This window comes from Ammodytes marinus (genome assembly GCF_949987685.1).
Source record: "Ammodytes marinus genome assembly, chromosome: 20".
In the NCBI taxonomy this organism is placed as follows: domain Eukaryota; kingdom Metazoa; phylum Chordata; class Actinopteri; order Uranoscopiformes; family Ammodytidae; genus Ammodytes; species Ammodytes marinus.
Window position 1 is genome coordinate 14,218,318 of NC_137224.1, and position 17,454 is coordinate 14,235,771.

Consider the following 17,454-nt stretch of genomic DNA (forward strand, 5'->3'; position numbering starts at 1 on the left):
TTTGTCACTTATCCAAATGCAGGGTAATTTTTGCGGCACATACAGTATCTCACAAAAGTGAGTACACCCCTCACATTTCTTCACATTTTTCTTTATATCTTTCCATGGGACAACACTGAATAAATGACACTTTGATACAATATAAAGTAGTCAGTGTACAGCTTGTATAACAGTGTAAATTTACTGTCCCCTCAAAATAACTCGACACACAGCCATTAATGTCTAAACTGCTGGCAACAAAAGTGAGTACACCCCTTAGAAAAAAAATACAAATTGAGCCCAAAGTGTAAATATTTTGTGTGGCCACCATTATTTTCCAGCACTGCCTTAACCCTCTTGGGCATGTAGTTCACTAGAGCTTCACAGGTTGCAACTGGAACCCTCTTCCACCCATTTATGACAGCATCACAGAGCTGGTGGATATTAAAGACCTTGCGCTCCTCCACCTTCCGTTTGAGGATGCCCCAAAGATGCTCAATAGGGTTTAGGTCTGGAGACATGCTTGGCCAGGCCATAACCTTTACCCTCAGCTTTTTTAGCAAGCCACTGGTCGTCTTGGAGGTGTGTTTGGGGTCGTTATCATGTTGCAATACCACCCTGCGGCCCAGTTTACGAAGGTTGAGTGCACATGGTCAGCGTCGTACACAGAGGTTGGCTTTGGAAAATAGACGTATGAGTGCTGCCAGCATTGCTGAAGGGCTTGAAGGGGTGGGGGGTCAACCTGTCAGTGCTCAGACCATACGCCGCACTCTGCATCATACTGGTCTGCATGGCTGTCATCCCAGAAGGAAGCCTATTCTAAAGATGATGCACAAGAAACCCCACAAAAAGTTTGCTGAAGACAAACAGACTACGGACATGGATTACTGCAACCATGTCCTGTGGTCTGATGAGACCAAAATACATTTATTTGGTTCAGATGGTGTTAAGAGTGTGGAGCGGCAACCAGGTGAGGAGTACAAAGACAAGTGTGTCTTGCCTAGAGTCAAGCATGGTGGTTGGAGTGTCATGGTCTGGGGCTGCATGAGTGCTGCCAGCACTGGGGATCTACAGTTCATTGAATTCTAACATGTACTGTGACATACTGAAGCAGAGCATGATCCCCTCCCTTCATAAACTGGGCCGCAGGGCAGTACTGCAACATGATAACGACCCCAAACACCCCTCCGAACGACCACTGGCTTGCTAAAGAAGCTGAGGGTAAAGGTTATGGACTGGCCAAGCATGTCTCCAGTCTTAAACCCTATTGAGCATCTTTGGGGCATCCTAAAACGGGAGATGGAGGAGCGCAAGGACTCTAATATCCACCAGCTCCTTGATGTCGTCATGAATGGGTAGAAGAGGGTTCCAGTTGCAACCTGTGAAGCTCTAGTGAACTACATGCCCAAGAGGGTTAAGGTAGTGCTAGAAAATAATGATGGCAAAACAAAATATTGACACTTTGGGCCCAATTTGGAAATTTTTTCTTAGGGGTGTACTCACTTTTGTTGCCAGCAGTTTAGACATTAATGGCTGTGTGTCGAGTTATTTTGAGGGGACAGTAAATTTACACTGTTATACAAGCTGTACACTGACTACTTGACATTGTATCAAAGTGTCATTTATTCAGTGTTGTCGCATGGAAAGATATAATGAAATATTTGAAGAAATGTTAGGGGTGTACTCACTTTTGTGAGATACTGTACATAATGGATCAATAATTGAAGTCTTCTGCAACTAGACATAAAAACAGGGATCCCAAGGACAGCTCATGACAAAGCAGTCTTTGTCTGCTTTTCTCCACAAGAACTTTAAAAAAAAAAACATTTTTGAGTAGTCGTGGCTCTCCTCGGGTTATGCTGCTGTAGCTACTGAAGACTAGCTTCCTCAGAGCCACAGGGAGCTAGTCCATCGGAAAATGTGACCCAGTTAAGATTGAGGGAGGAGGGAACGAGGGTTATCTTGCCTGGTGATGTATTGTATATAGGATGGGAAGGATAGAGCACATCAGAGGATGCAGTAAACACAGCTATAGACGTGTGGGGCACAACGCTCTGTGACTGATCGGTCTAAGCAGTAGTACAGAGGAACACTAGAGCTCGAAGAAGCCGTGACCAATTTAATTCCTTACACTACACTAAAATGTACTAGTACATCATCTACAAGAAAATGCTGTAAAGAGGCTTCATCTAGAATAGACACGCATGTATTTGAAGCTTATTGTTGCTGTTTTGGGAGAGAATTGAATTGCCAAATATTCACTGAAACTGAAATGTTAGTTATCCACTGGATCAAAACACCACGGTGTCCAGACTGAAAAATCTGATAAACTGTAGCATGGATTAGAATAGGGGAGAACGGGGTAATCTGAGCCACTTTTTACATTTGCTCCCCTCTAAGCGAGCTAAAATGATTTATCACTCAAATTTACCCGTTTCCCATTAATTCTGGATGTTTCCTAGAAATGGGCATTAGCAGAATTTTTTCAAGACAAAGGGCAGTGAAAATATGATTGTTTTAAAAAAAAGTTGTCATGTGGCTCACTTTACCCCAGCTGTGGGGTAAACTGAGACAGACCAGAAAAATCAAGGGGGTAAACTGATCCACTTACTTTTTCCACTCTGAAACTACCATAACAACACATATTGTAACACACACATTCCAGAACTAATGTTGGACTGAAAATAATGATGGGGTTTGGTCAATTAAGCAAAGCAAATTTTCTAAACACTTGAAAGTAACTCTGAACAAAATCAAATACAACATATTATAATTCAAAAGGTTTGAATAAGATTCAAATGAAAGATATAACCAGTTAGATTAGAACACAGTCTGGGGGTCAGAACACAGACACTTAGAGCCAGCTTGTGTCTGTGGGTCAAAAAGCATAGGAAAATCAGAACCAGCGAGAACAGCCTGGGACTCAGAACACAGGAGAAGACCCAACTGGATTATAACATCAGCCTGTCATACTCTACAACTAGGCCTACTCTACATTCCAGCCCTGAAGGTTACAGGGAAAGATGAGAAGATGCTCTTTCTGTGTGGTTGCCCCTAGTCGTCTTCCTGGTGTATTTCCTTGGCATGATGGCTTTTCTACAATGTGTATGACATTAAAATAAAACATGTTATGTAATATTAAATTAAAATATATTTAAGACTAAACATAACTTGTGCCTCATCCTCACAGCATTTGGCTCACTTTCCCCCACCACCACAATTTGAGAAAAAACTACCTCACTTAGCATTTCAGGCTAATATCATCACATGGTTTTCATATGTTGGTAGTTCATCAACACGTATGATAGAAGTGTTTCTACGTCAATACATTTGCTTTGGCACAACAGTTGATTAAGTTGACAGCAAGAAAATTTACTTTTACATGCAAAATACCTATTTTGGTGAAAAAAACATGCCTACCACAGCACCATGAGGTCCTCTCTTTCAGGGCCATGGGGAAATGAGAGGGGCTTGAAAACATATATCTCACATGACCACAAATGTTTTCCGTTGCCTAGATACAGGGGGTGGCTCACATTACCCGATGCCTCAGATTCCCCCGTTCTCCCCTAAGTTTTTTTTTTACAGGTATACAAAATGCCCAGAGGATATCTCTGGTGATCCCCTGACTTTTTCCTCTGGTACCAGATAGGCTGACATTTGTGGCTTTGACTGAAAATGTCTTTTAGCTATTGGATGGATTGGATCCATCAACACGTAAGCAACTTGTCAAACTTTGGTTTATGACCAAATGCCCGCAAAGCTACACTCCCATCGGCCTCAGCTTTGTTGATTGCTAAATAGCAAATGTTAGGATGCTACCATGCTAAACTAAGACGGTGAGCATTGTGAAGAGTGTCCTGGCCAAACATCAACATGTTAGATGTTACATATCATTAGCATGTAGCTCAAAGCCTAGCCAAAACTACCAGAACTTGATTTGACAGATGTCAACATGACAGCAGCAATACCTGTAGTTGTCAAAAGTAAAGAAATCACTTTTTTTAGCCATTCTGGACAGACCTTAGGAATCGAGGCCAAGCTGTCAATCTGGCAGAAATGCTCTGAAATTGTTCTCACGTAAGAACTTAATGTCCTCCCATTTCTCAGGGTTATTCACTGAATAGAGTCATGGCCCTTAAGAAATATTTCAGTAGGTGAAGACTTATCCGTGACAAGACTTTTCGACAGCAAGTTGTCTCCGGAGGAGCTTCTCGCCTTTTGAGAGTTTACAAGTGATTAGTTTTCCTTTTTCTTGTAGCATCAGCTGCGGACATCAAAGTGCCAACCTGAACACTTTCTAGTGGCTGTCTGAGAGGCTTAGTTGGATGTCTCACTTTGGCTATGATTGTTCCTAAAAGTTCTCTTCTATAAGGTCTGTGTTTCACGCCTCGGTGTGGAGAGGGCATGGGGACTAGGCTCAACTGACAGAACTACAAGTGTGTATGTATCCAATGTGTCCTTACAAGGGAATTAGAGACATAAAAGTGTTGCCTTTTTTAAATAAATTTTTTCAATACTCAAGCATCGGTTCAGTTATGAGAAAAGGCATCAAGGGCAAGAGAGAGAGATTATCGTGGCTAAAGATTTTGTCTCTCATTTCGGTGTCTGTCCGTCTCCTCCTCCTCCTGTCAGTGGGATTCAGGGTTTGGTTTATGAGACAAAAATTAGTCCTGTAGCCTTGAGATGTGGTGAAAGTGAGCTTGAGAGATGGAGTGGGTTTTAAATGCACAAGGCTGTTTCATAGCGATGGACACTATGATCGCAGTACATGATCATAGAACACACCAATGGCAGCATAGGTATACGTGTCCAGCCTGTTTATTCAATCCAATGTGGATTTTGTTTTCTGTATAACCTGACTTTTTTGACAACCTTTTAAAGCTATCATTTACTGACACCTTTCTTCTTTTTCCACATCTTTTTATCCACTCAGGCCTTTGTAAAGTGTAACTTTGACTACGACCCCTCCCATGATAACCTGATTCCCTGTAAGGAAGCGGGGCTTAGCTTCAGCAGCGGGGACATTCTGCAGATTTTCAACCAAGAGGACCTCAACTGGTGGCAGGTGTGTATAGCTCACCTCCTCTTATTCCAACCAAATGCAAAAGATATTCAAGTCATTTTGTTGTGTCAATAGCTTGAGCTTATAAGGGAGGAGTTTTAATTCACCATTATCTCGTTCTTTCTTTCTTTGTGTGTGCGTGTGTGTGTGTGTGCGTGTGTGTGTGCGTGCATGTCTCACAGGCCTGTCACGTAGAGGGAGGCAGCGCGGGGCTAATTCCTAGCCAGCTGCTTGAGGAGAAGAGGAAAGCATTTGTGAAGAGAGACCTGGAGCTCACCACCACAGGTGACACCCTCTCAGCAGCTGAGCAGAGAAGGGCCTTTACATTATGCAGATACATGCGACGACACACACTCACTACTCGCATCGCAAACACAACGGCAACAAAGACAAAACATATGGTCCCTCTCTATCTCATACTAGTCTCTCCAGCCTCTCTTAGCCTGTCAGTGGACAGTAGAGGGCTGATAATGAGCATCGGCATGACTCGGGGAAGCCTGATCCAATCTGCTGCTTATTAAACTGCAGGGTCTGACATCCACACACACGCGCACCCACCCACACGCGCACCCACCCACGCACGCACGCACAAACACACACACACACACACACACACACACACACACACACACACACACATACACCCTTTCCTCTGAGAATGAGTTTTGACTGAGGAGTGTTGATAAGAAGCCATGTAAATACAGACCTGATCAATAATCATCTCTTCTTTAATGAGATGGATGATGAGTGAAAATCTTTTATGGTTCTATGCTGGCGTCCTCAGTAGCAACAAAAACAGGTGGTGAGTCACAGCCGGCCGCATGCCCTTCACTTTTGGAGGAGAGGGAGATGACAGCCCAACTTTCCTGCCCTTGGTGCCAGGGAAGGACACATCTGTGTGCTGGCACGCGAGAGAGAGAGAGAGAGCATGATTTGAATAAAAAATATGAACAGCATAAATTTCTGGATAGTTCTGGTCTGGAATTGTTGGATCAAATTCCTACAACAAGAAAAATAGTTTAAAATCATCAATAACACTCTGGCTGTAAGGTACACACAGTATTTGAGTTGAATTTGGACATGAAACATTTACAACCAAACTCATGTTTGCTTCCATGTACGTCCCTGTTTAGGAGACATCCACTAAGTAATCTGCCATAATGAACAGCAGATTGCCTTGTCACCATAGATAGTAAATAATAGCTTGTCACAGGTGTCCTCTGGCAGCAGACTGGTTGCATAGACAGATCACCATTGGTACACAGTGCCACCTAGTGGTATTCCTTCCCCATTACTTTCTAAGACTTTGGGATTTATGACACAGCAGCGGTGCTTTCAAAGACATTTCACCTTGATATTACATCATTTTAACAGGGGCTTTGTTGAAGTGGCTGGCAGAGACACAAACCCAGGTTTGAAAGGTTTCATCTTGTTTTGTGTGTCGCTGTCCACCTCAGGTCCTCTATGTGCTGGGATGGGCGGTAAGAAGAAAAAAAAGATGATGTATTTGACCACCAAGAATGCAGGTACTTTGAACTCACCATACAAACATATGGCATCACATTTTAGTATTTTCTTTTTTGTGGTGTTCATCTCTTTAATTATTGATTTTCTTACTAGAATTCGACCGGCATGAGCTGAGGATATACGAAGAGGTGGCCAAGGTCCCGCCCTTCAGGAGGAAGACACTGGTTCTGATTGGTGCGCAGGGGGTGGGCCGTCGCAGTCTGAAGAACAAGCTGCTGGTGTCGGATCCCCTGCGCTATGGAACCACCATCCCCTGTGAGTGCAGCCATTCACCATCGCACTAAACCACATACAATGATACTATTTTTATTTATTTTTTCCCTTTCCTCCATTTAGTATTCAAACTGAAATGTTTGTTGTGTATTTCTTACCTAACAGTGTCTGTATTTGCACTGTTCAAATGATCTACTTCTGCCTTTTTTATTATTGTTTTTTTTTATTATTATTCAGTCACCTGCAGGAAACCAAAGGTGGATGAGAGGGATGGCCAGATGTACTCCTTTATGACTCGCAGTGAGATGGAGTGTGACATCAAAAGTGCTCGTTTCCTGGAGCACGGCGAGTATGACGGGAACCTGTACGGCACCAAGATCAACTCTATCCACGAGGTCATCGAAACAGCAAAGATCTGCATCCTGGACGTCAACCCGCAGGTAGAGGAAGCTCACATGGAACACTCATCTTCTCTCACTTCCCCACTTGCCTTCGTGCCTGGCTTCTGTTCCTCTCTAATCTAAACTTCCCCCCACTCTATCATGTTTCCAACGACTAATGAATAAATGACTTCAGTGTAAAATGACTAACGGATTATGCACAGCTTGTTGCTAGTGAAGTATTTTCAGGCTAAGGACATCGTCCATGTTTATCACAAAAGGATCTTTTAATGATCAGCATTACTCGCTGGAAACACTCAGCTAATCTTATTTACACACATTAGCATGATACATTTGTGAGATGAAGATGCTGCCATTGCATTTTGGTCACGTTCTCAGCTTTCTAATTGCTTTTGAGCGTCAGCTATTCCCATCGCTTGTTTCGCAATGATTAAGAAATGTCTTGCATACATTTGTGTGTTCCCCCGAAGGCTCTCAAAGTCCTGCGGACGTCAGAGTTCCTGCCCTACGTTGTGTTCATTGAAGCTCCGGATTTCGAGGTTCTCAAAGCTATGAATAAGTCAGCAATTGAGTCAGGAGTGGTCACCAAGCAGTTAACGGTGAGTGTGTGTTCTCTGAAAAGGTCTAAAAAAAACATTTCAACTTCTAACTTCTTCTATTGCAAACAAGGTACTACCTTAAACGCACACTATACCACCGTCAAACCTGGAACCTGTTTTTGTCATTTCCCTTTAGATATGTTTTGTTGCTGGGCTAGAGAATTTGTATCGTCATGTGCTTTGCTGCATCAGATTTGAGCAGCATTTGAATCAAAATGTGTATACACATAATTTCGCAATATTCTTTCAGGGGCTTTAAAAGTCATTGGTCCCAACTTTGGCATCAGCCAAACGGTAGATTAAACGTCATTCCCTGAAATAGTTCATCTGAAATGCATTACAGGAAAAGCTTTTTGTGTTAGTGAATGGAATACCCAATGTGTTTGATCTACTCAGCATAGGCAAACGCTAACAAGAAAGTTGCATTTCTACCATTTAAATTATTTAAACTAATTTGATTTCAGTGTTTCCTCCATCCAAGTGATTACCCAGTCATTGCATTTACCTTCACCCAATGGTCTCCCTATTAAGGACTCCGAACTGAAGAAGACGGTGGACGAGAGCGAGCGTATTAAGCGGGCCTACGGACATTACTTTGACCTGTGCATCATAAACGACGGCTTGGAGGCTGCTTTTCGGAGTCTACGGTCGGCTTTGGAGAAACTATCGACGGAGCAGCAGTGGGTGCCCGTCAGCTGGGTGTTCTGAGAGCCACAGAGGGAGGCCACCAGCAGCAAAGGTGCCAGGGCCTCAGATCCAAGGGCCTGTGGACCATTTAACATTGATAGCTCCAGTGGGGCTGTTTGGTTCCATGCAGTCATTGGTGGCCAAGGTTTGTAGTGAAAGGCCGATCATCATCATGATTCAGTGCAGATGACCAGCCTCGTGTAGAGCAGTCTTTATTTTATTATTTTGTACAATCTTAGTATTTTGTTGAGCCTAACGTCAAGTTGTATTTCATGTCAGGATCGGAATCATTCTATCAATATATTTGTTGAGAAAGACATAGAGTTAATTATGAGGATGTAGTGCAATAGCGTGAGTGAGTGTGTGTGTGTGTGTGTGTGTGTGTGTGTGTTATCATTAATGTGGAAATAGACTTAGAGTATAGACTATGTTTTGCAGAAAGATTTTCGTTAAAGGATGTTAAAGTTTTTTGCCTTTTCCCTACTTTAAGTAGAGTAATGTTTACATTGGATTGGTAGGGCAGATTGGAAAGATACCAAATGTCATCTGTGATTTAAATTTTCTATATTTTACCATTTGATCATATGGTACGAAGTGTGTGTGTTTAAAATGTTTGCTTCTTATGGTATGTCTCCACTTCTTTGATAAACTAACAGCAATAGATCTACAAAAACATGCCGTATACATGCAATATACATGTACGCACTCAAATACCACACACACACACTAATATATACAGTACATAAACACCGTAAGAACAGCGGAAAACTTTTTATTTTGTTGAGACATTTTGCTTTAATCTCCCAAGTCTCAATTTGTGTTGTTTCCTTTTTAATGTTAATAACGTTGTACTTTTTTTCCCCACTCTGGTTAAAGTTTTGTTTGACAGCGAAAGGATCCAGCGAATGGATCGCTTTGTTACACTACTGCCTGCTTGATTCTGTTGGAGTTACTTGTAGCACTGACAACACTTAAACCCTCAAAGAAAAGAGAAATGGAGAGGGAAAAAAGTAGCCTACCACATGCACTGACTGTATAATGTAGGCAAAAATATAACTTAACATTTACAGGTTGGGCAATTGACGGAAGTTTTTTTTTCTCACATTTTTTGTTATTTCTGATGTATTAACAGTAAAACTATTTATCAGTGGCTTCAAAATTCATCCTTACGTTTGCCTTAACATGGTTCCAAAGCCAAGGAGACACTCTACTATCACTGTTCCTTCTCAGAAAATAGAAAGAAAATAACACTGGCAACTTATTCAATATTTATTTTATTTTCCCTAAGACTTGTAAGTACTGTATTGTAATAAAGAGTATATAGTATAACAAAGAGAAACACTTTGTGCTTTGATGATTCTGCTGGTGTGTAGAAACAGTTGGACAACTACAGTACACTGTAGTTTTGATGTTCATATAAAATGTATTAAAATGGAAGATGTTGAGAATATTACTTCTGCTGCGTATACATTTAATATTAATACATTTTATAAATTAAGTTAAAATCACAACATTGTACAAAATAAATGCCAAAACTATTGTTAATAATACAATGAAAAAACTCTTGGCATTTAAAGTTTAGCACCTGGGTGCCTAATGTAACCTCTGCTGCTGCGAGTGGTTAAGGGTGCTGGGTGAGGATGGTGTGGTGGGTGAGATTCAGTGATGACGTGTCAGAGGCAGCGTTATGGGGTACATCTCGTAGGCAGGTGGCGGGCCCCCCGCCCAGAGGCTTGCCAGGTTGGGGTCAAACTGCAGGAAAGTAAGGTTCAAATTCAGATCTGTATGATAAAATATGATATGTGCAAAGATGCATGTAGTGAAATATTCTGTTTTAAAATTCTTATACAGTGGTTTACACTTTGTATTTTTAGATTTAGACAATGCATAAAGTCTTCATGCTTTGCTAAGCTAACAGACTTCTACCTCCAGCTTAAAATAAAAATAAAAAATTGGACTGGATTTTGTATGAAATAACAATACCCCTTACATGTCGGTTTGCTAAATATTAAGCTAGAGGTGTTGAATTTTCAGGCATTTGAGAGTCTTTAAAACATTTTTGTTTTTGTATCTTGTTTTCGTGTTTTTTTTCTTTTCTTTATGTATATTCTATGTGATGTAAAGCATCTTTGAGTGACCTCCAAAAAAGCGCTATATAAAACCTATCAATTATTATTATTATTAAATTATGTTTTGAGGTGGTCATCCCTACACATAGGGCTGTGGGAACATACAGCTGTGGGAACATAGACACACTCCCATTTAAAGAATTGCCATCCACCAATAGAACCATAATAAGGCTCTGTCAGAACTAAAGCATTCTGATATTTGTGAATCTTTGTCTCAATTTTGTGAGTCAATGGGGAATTTGGTAAAAGATGTTCCTACATGTTAGCCTACTCTAGTCTTACAAATAGTTCAAATCAGTTGATAGATCTGTGTGCAGTCATCCAGTGGCAGGGTGTGACTGTAGTGAGGCTTCACACACCAGTGAGTATGGTGGAGGGTGGTCCACGGTGCTGTACCGAGGAGGGAACCTGTCGTAGCGTCTGTCCTCCTCCGCCTGTTCTCCTGACAAAGACATTGTACGGTGGACTGATGATATGCTGTCATCCTGCCTTGTGGGTGCGGTGACCTCATATGCTAATCTTCTCTTTTTCACGTGCAGATAGAAGCAGAGGAACACCACAGCTATGGACACCACCGAGGCTGGTAATCTGGGAACAATTTTTAATATTAAGACTATTTCTTATGTTTTTGAGTGACTCAAGTCAACAATTCCCTTTGACTTTGTTTGACTACTTACAGATAACGAAAGACAGTCCCTGTCCCAGTCATGGTGGCTGGATATATGTTAACCTGCTGGCATTATTGTGTGGGTGGAGAAGAAACAAGACCTAGTGTGGCAGATACAAAAACAAAATACAATTAGCCTATGTGAAATTTGAACTTCCAGTGACAGAGTGACACATCTCAATACATGGAACTTAACATATACGTTCAATTTTGTATTTATGAATTAATTTGTAGTCGTGGACAAGCTAGCAGAGCATCAATAATATCAGACTGTATAGGCCTACATTATAGCCTACAGTCAGTAATGGAATAATACAAAAAACACAAGGGCAGTTGTTTTTGATCGGTTAACATGTTGGTGTAAGCTGACATCACAGGATATGATAACGTGTGTGTGCCTTTACTACTTTGTTTATAGTCCAACGGAACAATTAAACAAGACTTTTGAGTGTAAACTTTCCAGTTGTAGCCTAGTGACCCTGTGGTGTCTCGCGTAACAATAATGCCATTTAAAAATATTCATAAAAAGCTTTGAAAACAGCTGTACACCGTGTACAACTGGAAGAAGTTAAATCAAGACAGACAAGTAGCATGAATGACCGGCGCTCTGTTTGACTTCATACTGTCCTGAGTTTAACTGCTGAAAGTGGACCTTCATCCTATAAATCTGTTGCTCATTACAACTATAGGTAAAGAAGTAAATCAAGTTCACATCATTATCACCCTAATGACACAGAATTAGAAGATGACTAGATTTTTGTTTGTCATTGTATTACAGTCTCATGAGTTCTTACCTTATCTGAGAATCTAAAACATACAGAAATTGTTCTGAACTGTGGGTTGCCGATTAAAAGATAATGTGTTGTTAAGGGGAGTGCACAACCTCAAGCACTTTTACAACATTATTGTCATTTTTAAAGACGCAGGACTTTTTTTTTTCTCTCTCTCTGAACGGTGCACAAATGTCATGATTGCCAACACGTAACAATTGTGTGGTTTCATTCATGAATTCATTTTAGTGACATGTATAAATAACTTTATACATAAGAAAAACATGCAAACTGCAGGTATAGGTTGTCTTCAAAACTGAACAGGAAGAGTGGGACAGTGAGGGATCAAAAACTGAAACCTTCCTGGGATTTATACATTAAAATGAATACTACTACACTGAGAAAAACAGTGAGAGTTTTGTGGAGCTGAAAGGCTTAATCAACTTTGTGTCAACTTGTGTGGTGATGACTTGAATGTAACCGACATTCATTTATATATATAAAAAGTTACGCACTATGGCTTTAATTGATGCAACTTCATGATTCAATCTCCTGACACCTTATAGAACATTTTAGAGGATCATCTTCAGCAGGGAAAAAAACACAACCAATTACATTTTAATTCAGTCAGCGTCCTCATTGCTAAATATAATAAATGGGTGAATGTGATAAACAGGGCTCTGTACCCAGTATGGAGGCGGAGGACTTACACTTCTCGAGCAGTACAGTGGAGGGTCTCTCCTCATACATGGGGATGCCATATACGTATGAAGGGTTGTTAGTGGGACTTGGGGGGGTGGGCCTCTTGCTCCACAGCGTTGCTTGACAAAGAGATAATCTACAGAATGATACCAAAACACAGCTCGGGAACCCTGGAATGAAAGGGAAACTTAACTAAACATACAGCATGCAATATATGGGGTTTACAGTGAGTCCCATTCAACCAAACATCACAGGGAATACTCACTCTATCATAGTAGAATAAATGACCATGACAGTTGTATTGCTCTTGATCAGGTTTTTCACGCCTGAGAAAAAAAGGAAAAGCTTTTCAACCTGATGACTGTCACTCTATGTCACTGTCATTTCATGCAGTTTAATGTTTAGTTTTGCAATACAGTCTTGCGAGGAAAGTTCAAAGGTATCTCTTTATCTCTTTGTATCCCTAAATCACACACCGACATAAACAGAATGTCTTTGTGGCAGATTTAATTACTGGCAAGCAACGTCTGTCTACATAACGCTACAGTTAAAAGTTTAAACTGTGCAACACATGTGGCTATAGGCACAATTATAGACTTGAATTTGGATCAGTTAACGTATGCAGAATTGAAAGGCAGCAGCCAAACATGCTGAATAAAATAAGTGCAAAGAGGCTGTTCCTTGAGTTTTTAGGCTTTAGAGAACGGAGTCAAACATTTATAGAAAATTATTGAACAAGTTTGGATTAGCTCTCTCCTGACTGATCTGAAATTTGCCATGCTGAAAATAAAGCTTACCTTCAAGCACAAGCCATGCAGTGCAGCTTAAGGAGAGTGTTGACTTGCGACAGACATTTTATAGCCTCATTGGCCTGTTTAAAGGAGCAGGAGGGCTTGTCGAGGTTACAGCCATTGACTTAAACAACCTAGCACTGGGCTAAAGGGTACTACTGGCTTATAATGTAACTCTTACTGATTACAATATATTTTAATAAAGAACACAAATATGTACTAAGAGAATGAATGAAATAAGAAAACACAAGGGCCCCTGTTTCGGCTTGTTTCTGAGGAATGCAGTAGAGATGTTGTTGAAACATGTTTGGAGGCATCACTGCCGCAACAGAATGTCTGTCTTTGAAAGGGGATTTTCTTCCCCTGGGAAAGAAATATCATTTGTGGCTCGCACTGGGCCCCCTCAAACACAAGGTTGAAGCCACTGCACTGACTGTTTTCAAGATTTTATTTATTCTTAAAGTTTATCTCAGGCCAAGGAAACATTTCACACACTGCACACGTTTTACACATCCATCTAATGCCAAATACCCAGCCTGTCCACTCACACCCTGCATTCCAATATCTATACTTTCCTGCTATTCAGTATGGTAGAAAAGAAATAGGATGTCCCAAAACATTTGGTCGGATGCAGCATGCTTAAAAACTAACATCACATCGGCGAAAACAACTGTGATGAGACAGATATATAAGCAAGTGGCGAGTTAAAGGCGTGATGTTATGATGAATAAAATAAGTAAAAGTATGTCCCAATTGTATGCGTACTGCACGCTAACTTCATACTTTTATTTATGAATCAACTGTAGGGTGTGTAGAACAGTAAAAAGAAAGAGTATTGCGATATGGAACGCAGGGACAGTTGTTACCTGCCAGTTATATACACAGGAATCTGAGCTATACTCCAAGAAGAATAAAAACCCTCCAATGACTATATAACGTTCGCTAGCGTAGCATAGGGGGAAGTGGTGGAGGGGGTGGTGGCACGATACCAGAGGTGCCAGTGTGAGTGCTGGGTGGGGGTGGGGGAGGTGGGGGAAGAGGAGCAGCTCCCGATGCTTGAGGAGGAGGAGGTGGAGGTGGAGGAGGGAGGGAACCAGCTCCTGACATGGGCGGAGGAGGAGGAGGGTACATGCTGTTTGACATTATGGGCGGTGGAGGGGGACATGTTGGTGAGGTCATGGAGGGCAGAGGTGGTGGTGGTGGTGGTGGAGTAGAAGAAGAAGAAGTCATATTGGAGTCCAAATGGGCAGGAGGAGGAGGAGGGCCAGGGAGGCTGTTGTCATTGGCCGGCCTGGAGACGTTTTCCCAGGTGGGCACCGATGGCAGTGGCACATTGATGCCGTAACTGGTTCTGCGTACAAGACAAGAGAGATAAAAAACAGACCTTCAGCTATTCTACAAGGAGTCAGGACATCCCGAGAGAAATAGAACTGTAGCTCCACGGTTTAAATAAATAGTTGATGACGTTTGGTTTAGTGAATTTTTCTACTAAATAGAGAAAGAGATTGACACTACTCCTAGGCCTGTATGCTAAATATAAAGCTAACAGTCCAAAGATAACACCTCCAAACTTGCTTATTACCAGGTTATATCTCGATAGTTTCATCCGTACAAAAAAAAAAATGTAATACCAATATTGCAACAAAAAGGGTAAAGGAGGACATAGTCTACATACACTGAGTGTTCTTCAGTGCTCTGGATGCTGTCTGCCGTCTGTGTGGGCTGCGACTCAAACTGTGGGCAAGCAGAATATGAAGGCGTTAGCCATATGCATCACAATAAAAGGGGGGAATGCATTGTGCTATAGACCTGTTAGTTGTATGGACTCAAGCTCAAAATGTACCTGAAAACAGTGTCCGACGGAATCCAAGATGGAGAATGATATTGGCACTCTCTGGTATCTTCTCTCTTGTTCCTTGCCTGAAGCGGGTGCGGCCAGGAGCTTGGAGCGACTCTTGGTTCTGGGAACAGCAAAACTACCGATCTCTCTCCTGCCCACCTTCTCGAAGTAGATAGCTGCAGCCTGGAACAGAACACAGTGTGAACGGCCTCTTCCCCATCAACAATACAGGAGAACTGGATTCTCACATCCCCTGTTAAAAGGTGTGTGTACAGTATAGCTCATGGAATTTTTAAATATTTCAGAAACAGACTAATTTTTCCTCTGATGATCATAAATGATATGTAACAGCAAAGAAGACCATCAAGAGGGAAAATGCTATTTTGATATAGTTTTTCTTAAGGCCTTTGTCATGGGTACGCTCACCCAGGAAAAACAGCTGGCTAAGTAAAACACTACCGCTTTTGTCCAAAGGGGTTGCTAGAATTTACCCAAACTGAAAGTTCCTCATGGCACCTTTAAGAATGAAAAACAAATAATGTTGGATTCTGAACAAGGTGTACTGTAGTTCATTATTCTGTTCAACAATTAAAGGGGTGCGCTGCAGCCTTCTAATTGCTTGAGATAGCTATGTGCCCGCTGTGAAGAGGTGGCATGGCTTCCTTTGGTCAGAGCTCAGGTGTAGTTTTAGGTGTGGGGTTGGGGTTCCTTACCAGTGACAGCAGGTTGACGGAGGACTCCATGTCTTTGATCTGCGTGGCCTGTGTGTCCAGCAGCCTCAGCAAGCTGCTGGCCAGGCTGTTGATCTGGTAGGTCACGCTGGCCAGCGACTGGGCAGCCAAAGCCTTGGCCTCTTCCATAGCCTTGGTCGGATCCTCTGCCTGCGGGACGGTTTTTACATAAAGTCAAATACAGTGATGGAAAAAGTTTTGTCACAAGATTTAAAAAGAAAAAAAGGGCTGCGAGTTTAAATCTAGACAGAGCATAACAATGTACTTGTAAGTTAAACGTATACGTTGTATGTTCCTTTATCCTGAAATAATGTATCTATGCCATGTTCAACCCTGTGAAAAATGTAATAGAAATGTAATCAAAATAGAATGTAAAAGTATTCAAGCAAAACCGAGAGTATCTTCAATTGGAATATTAACATTGATGCATTTCTGTGAGCGGCTTCTTTATGTTATCAATGAGGATTTGATTTCAACTACATAATAGATCAAACTCACATGCTTTGCAATAAAAATCCTGACAGCTGCCACAATTATAAATAAAAAAATAAATGTTAATTATTTTCCCTCTGATCTGCAGTGGAGTAGAAATATACAGTAGCAATGTAATGGAAATACTTGTGCAAAAAGTATAAAAGTGTTCATAAGCAGAAGTAGGCCTAGTACTTGAGTAAATCTACTTAGTTACATTCCACCACCTTAAAAAACAATCCTTAGCTTCACACTCTTTTCTTTATTTGAAAGATCTCAAACAGTCATGCTATTTTTAAATGGAAATTATCGTGGCTTTCTCCACCTGCATTACTCACCTGGAGATAATTGTTTTCGCAGTAATCCGCCACCCGGAGGAGGTTGCTGTGATTATCAACGAGACCCTTCCTGGCAGCTGGCGCCTCCTGAAATATCTGAGAAATATCTCGCGAAAAGTTCTTCTGCTCGGCAATTTCTCCCATTATGGCGCTGCAAAAACAAGCCTTAAAGTTGATACCGGGGAGGACGTGAAAAGGCTTTTAATGTGTTCTTTTGTTTTTTCCTTGGCAGGAGTCAGCCGAGACGGGGAGGTAGTTGGTCTGTGGCGAACGCGGAATTACCTCAGGGCAGAGATTTTCCACTTGTGTGTAGAGCAGCTGTTCCCAGGGCAGGGCAAACTGCACAAGGTATGCCTACACATACAACTCGCACCTGTCTCTAAAAGAAGGATGAAACACCTTATGTAGGCTATTGTTAAAGGCGTTGTACACAGACAATAAGCGCATATACCATATAAAATATATAATTAGATACCAGGTGTATATAAAGCATAAACTCAGTCACTTGTGCTCCTTATACAATCCACTAGAGGGCAGTGCAGTG

The 17,454-nt window shown here is 41.4% G+C and overlaps 3 protein-coding genes across 7 annotated transcripts in view; 1 reads left to right on the plus strand and 2 right to left on the minus strand.

Moving 5' to 3' along the window:
* mpp2b (MAGUK p55 scaffold protein 2b) overlaps window positions 1–8,536 on the plus strand; it is a gene marked incomplete at its 5' end in the record, with an annotated part of 36,062 nt that extends 27,526 nt beyond the window's left edge. For 4 of the 5 annotated variants that reach the window (XM_080049024.1, XM_080049026.1, XM_080049022.1 and 1 more), the window contains 7 exons: window positions 4,916–5,047; window positions 5,227–5,329; window positions 6,502–6,570; window positions 6,665–6,826; window positions 7,022–7,224; window positions 7,656–7,784; window positions 8,316–8,536. In XM_080049024.1, the coding sequence (XP_079905150.1) occupies window positions 4,916–5,047; window positions 5,227–5,329; window positions 6,502–6,570; window positions 6,665–6,826; window positions 7,022–7,224; window positions 7,656–7,784; window positions 8,316–8,492 (975 nt within the window). In that variant the 3' untranslated portion in view covers window positions 8,493–8,536. Of the gene's footprint in view, window positions 1–4,915; window positions 5,048–5,226; window positions 5,330–6,501; window positions 6,571–6,664; window positions 6,827–7,021; window positions 7,225–7,655; window positions 7,785–8,276 lie in introns of all 5 variants that reach the window. The other variant, XM_080049023.1, reaches the window with a different exon arrangement.
* A 1,212-nt stretch (window positions 8,537–9,748) lies between these two features.
* LOC307267298 (uncharacterized protein) lies at window positions 9,749–13,139 on the minus strand. Its single transcript, XM_080049584.1, has 5 exons — window positions 13,005–13,139; window positions 12,748–12,909; window positions 11,278–11,368; window positions 10,960–11,188; window positions 9,749–10,223 (listed from the first exon to the last, which is right to left on the minus strand). Exons 3-5 carry the CDS (start codon window positions 11,307–11,309, stop codon window positions 10,131–10,133), a joined length of 354 nt encoding a protein of 117 aa, XP_079905710.1. The 5' UTR covers window positions 11,310–11,368; window positions 12,748–12,909; window positions 13,005–13,139; the 3' UTR covers window positions 9,749–10,130.
* Window positions 13,138–17,171, minus strand: abi3b (ABI family, member 3b). The gene is made up of 5 exons (XM_080049583.1): window positions 16,911–17,171; window positions 16,084–16,251; window positions 15,374–15,553; window positions 15,206–15,264; window positions 13,138–14,881 (listed from the first exon to the last, which is right to left on the minus strand). The coding sequence occupies exons 1-5, from the start codon at window positions 17,052–17,054 to the stop codon at window positions 14,473–14,475; spliced, it is 960 nt and encodes a 319-aa protein (XP_079905709.1). The 5' UTR covers window positions 17,055–17,171; the 3' UTR covers window positions 13,138–14,472.
* Window positions 17,172–17,454: the final 283 nt, after the last annotated feature.